The 4062-nt window shown below is 33.6% G+C and overlaps 1 protein-coding gene across 3 annotated transcripts; it reads right to left on the reverse strand.

Annotated features, from left to right (window-relative positions):
• Positions 1-343: 343 nt before the first annotated feature.
• On the reverse strand, positions 344-2510 carry LOC141705850 (mechanosensitive ion channel protein 10-like). Of its 3 annotated transcripts, none has more exons than XR_012568506.1 (5): positions 1996-2509; positions 1717-1919; positions 1277-1547; positions 1041-1184; positions 344-967 (listed from the first exon to the last, which is right to left on the reverse strand). XR_012568506.1 is itself a non-coding variant. In XM_074508725.1 (3 exons), the coding sequence occupies exons 1-3, from the start codon at positions 2041-2043 to the stop codon at positions 1388-1390; spliced, it is 411 nt and encodes a 136-aa protein (XP_074364826.1). In that variant the 5' UTR covers positions 2044-2510; the 3' UTR covers positions 1195-1387. The 3 variants fall into 3 exon arrangements, 1 of the variants encoding a protein (XP_074364826.1); XR_012568505.1 differs by having other exon boundaries at positions 1041-1180; positions 1996-2508; XM_074508725.1 differs by lacking the exons at positions 344-967; positions 1041-1184 and having other exon boundaries at positions 1195-1547; positions 1996-2510.
• Positions 2511-4062: the final 1552 nt, after the last annotated feature.

Consider the following 4062-nt stretch of genomic DNA (forward strand, 5'->3'; position numbering starts at 1 on the left):
TTAATAAAAGGTAATGTCTATATCTCCACTTAGACATCGATTTCATTCTGAAAAGATGATGTCTATCTGGCCAATTAAACATCACTTTGGCCTGATGTCTATATAGGTTGTAAACATCAGTTTGCACTCACAAAAACTGATTTGTATTTCATTGATGCAAAGTGATAAACATCAGTTTACACTCACAAAAACTGATAGACATCAATTTTTACATAATAAAAGTGATGTATATTTAGTTATTACAATACTTACACAATACAAAAATCAAATTACTTTTGGACCAAAATAACAACAAAAAATGAATTCAATATTAACAAAAAATATCCAATATTATTATTCCTACTAATAAAACAAATATGATTGCATATTCTTATTCTATTAAAACCAAATTGTTAATACATTGATCCGTAAAACTTGGATCCTCTCTAAATTTTTTGAGAAAAAAGAAAGCAATACACCTAGATCATCCAGATGTGAAAGCACCGTTCTCTAGTCTGCAATCACAGTTGAGTACTAGTTTAGCATGCAATAATCATTATTACCATGTAACTGCAGTATAATATACAAAGGAAGTTATTATCTTACTTATCAAATAAGGTTTGCATTTTTTTGAGAGCAGAGGCAAAAGGTAGTTGAGGATCATCCTTAAAAGAAGATGCCTCGGATACGCTTTACAAATACAGCTACTGCTGCCATGTCTGGAGATAATGCCCCAGAAAGACGATGTTGGACAGCCTGCAGTTTCTCATTTGAGTAGTCAATGGGAACCAGATATCGCAACTTTTTCTCCTTCTGCGCATCCTCATCTTCTTCGTGAAAAACAGAGGCACTACAGTTCATTTTCCAGATGCTACAAGCCCAAAGTCCAACCTTCTATTTTGAGGATGGCTGCTCTGCTGGGCATCTTTCGCAGTACCAGAGTTTGCACATATTTCATCACCAATGCCGTTTTGTTGGACCCTATCAGCTGTCATATTAAAGTATATAATTAGATAATAAGAGCAAATGAGCTACAATACTAAAAGGTAATAGAAACTTACTCCTATGGTTATCATTGGTATGAATCACCGTTACAAGACTGATCAATGAGGTTTACTTTTTTCAGCAGTGGATTCATCAAACAACACATCCTCTTCTTCACGCTTTTCAGTTGCAGAAGCAGCAGCCAAAAGCCCTATCCCTAACTTGGTATTACTTAAATCAGAACAACAAGTTTTTATTTCATAATTCTACTCATTTAATTAAGATTATTATTATTGGGTACGTGGGGACATACTTGAACACAAGAGGAGAAGAAATCATCTGGCCGCATTTGAATTCACAACTTGAACTTCCTGAGAAAGTAGATTGTATTTGATACCTAGCTCCTCAAATATTTTCTTAATTTCTATGACCAGTTCAGATCTTGCCGGTTCGACTCTCCAAATTCTTGAAAGTTCATTGTGTGATTGAAAAAGAGTGCCATCTTTATCTTGTTTACATTCTCAATCTCCTTCACAACCAAATTATGGTTCGGATGCCAGTACTGAGGAGTTCTCTCTAAATACCTGGACACAATTGAAAATATAATGAGAACAACTGACAAGATACGGAACGGAGGACAATATAGGTTAAAGACACAACTAAACCAAGTTCCGGTCCTGCTTTTTCATTAATTATTAAATAAAAAATAGAACTCTGTTTCTTAAAATAGACGAGACCAAGGAACCAATTTACTTCTTGATCTTCTCCCTTAGAGACCCGATTTTCTTTACTGGTGTTCTAAAGTAAATAGAGAACTTCAGTGAATCTCCCATATTTGGGCTTATGTAGAAGTTGCTAATGGGCTTAGTGGCCAAGACTGAATTTGGATAGTATATCTTCTCCATTTCATATCTCAAGAAGACTGTTGTTAAAATGTTCATTTCTTCAACTATCATCTGCAAAAATGCACACAGTAATCAGTTAATTAATCACATAAACAAGATCCAATTAATAGTATCAGGAAAAAATTACATGTACACCATCAATGACACAACGATCACCGACATCAAATGGATGCATCACAAATACGAATAAAATAGCTTCAAATATTGTTTTGCAGATGTTTCCAAATAAAAAGGAAACTGCAACAAGCTGTGATGAAAGGAAGATGAGTACTTTGGTTGTCGCAATTTCCACCAGAAGTAGCCAGACTACTAAAATGATAACAATTAATATCACTGTAACAAGGGTATTTAGTTGCTTCACAGTTGTTTTGAAGTCATTTAATGCATGGGCTAGAGCTTTTCGACCATTGTAAACCTTGATCTGTATGAGTGAAAAAGATTTATATCATGTTAAGAATTTATTCATTACCAATAATACATCGGGGTTTGATAAGTAGTAAATCATCCTCCATACCGAAAGGGAAAAAAGGTTTATTTCTTTTTAAATGATAATCAAATTTCTTGTTAACTATACTAGAGAGTAGAATCCTATGGTTTTCAGACCCCTTGCATTATTAACAACTCCAGCATTAGGAGCAGGATTAAGTGAAGCCTACTTAAAAGGATAGGGGTTTTGTGTAAATTTTCAGTGTTCTAAAAGATGGGAATCAAAATTAGTCGGCAGAGATACTTTATAGTAATTAATCGGATAATCTCGGAATGTCAATAATATAAAATCCCTTAGGCTTAATCATATTTCAATCCAAACACAAGTACTAATCAAATCAGTAGGCGTAATCATAATTTAATCCAAGTACAACTACTAAGCAGATAGCATAGTCACTTCAGTCTAAAATTATAATTAGAGTCAACTAACATTTATATATAAAAAAAGCCGAGCTCGTCAACAACTAATATATACAGGACCTATTAAATGAACTCTAATTACCGCAATTGAACATATATGAATATGAATAGAGTAAAATATGATGTATATAAAGAACATGATACCTAGAGTCTTGAAATTTGATAGTTGATTTCTTCTCAACACCAAGAACGATAGTATCGCTACCTCTAACACCGATGGCGACATTACCTTTATGGACAGATTCGAGAGCATATTCCACTTGAAATATATGATCGTCTGGTGAGAACACGATCATTGCTCTGTCATATCGAGACATCTCTCCTTTTTTAATTCTAACAAATCAAAGTAAAAAACATAAAACTAAGTATGACATTAAACAGACCTAGATCGCAAAGAATTTCATATTTAGCTTTTGTGTGATAGAAAGAATATCCAGAACTTGAAGCCACACATCAGGATTGGTTTGCAAGTCCAGTATAAAACAAATTCAAAATAATTAGTGACACCATACAGTACTTCAATTTGGGTTTTAATTTCAAAAAATCCCCAATTCTAAAAACTAGGGTTTCGATTTAAAGGATTTTGATAAAAAAAAAAGGGTTTTGGTTTAAAAAACTAAGGTTTCGATTAATGCAAAGAAGACCAATTAATTTTACATTATAATATGAAAACGAAAAGAGAGATAACCTAATTGAAAGAGAGAGAGCTGATGAGCGAAGAGAGTAGAGAAAGATGAAAGAAAAAGAGAGTATAACAGATGTGGTGAGAGGTGCTGAGCAGCAGTGAGTGAGAGCGGATTAGGGTGTTTTCATGAAGGAGAGAGAGAAGTGTGAGAGAGTTGTGAGAGAGACATGTGAGAGAGATTGAGAATGAGAGAGTATTTTTTTTTTTTTGTTTTTTTAGTTTTTATTTAATTTGAGAGGGGGAAACCAAAAATTGTCAAGGAGGGAACAAAAATTTTGTTAATGGGCGAAAGAATTAGGGAGGCCACGCGTTCAATTTTTAAATACTCAATTTAAGACATCGGTTTTTAAATAAACGATGTCTTAAAAATAGAAAGACATCGAATAAACGCGGAATGATGTCTATTATGCTTGAGACATCAGTGGCATCAGTGACTGATGTCTAATGTGTGATGTTTATTAACATTTTTCTTGTAGTGCTTATAGATATATCTGAGTTGTCTAGTGACTAATTGACTTGTCGATAACTCAGAGTTCTCTAGTGATATTTGACTTGTCGATATATCAGAGTTCTCTAGTGATATTTGACTTGTCGATAACTCTG

The sequence above is a fragment of the Apium graveolens genome, chromosome 2 (assembly GCF_009905375.1).
Source record: "Apium graveolens cultivar Ventura chromosome 2, ASM990537v1, whole genome shotgun sequence".
NCBI lineage: Eukaryota > Viridiplantae > Streptophyta > Magnoliopsida > Apiales > Apiaceae > Apium > Apium graveolens.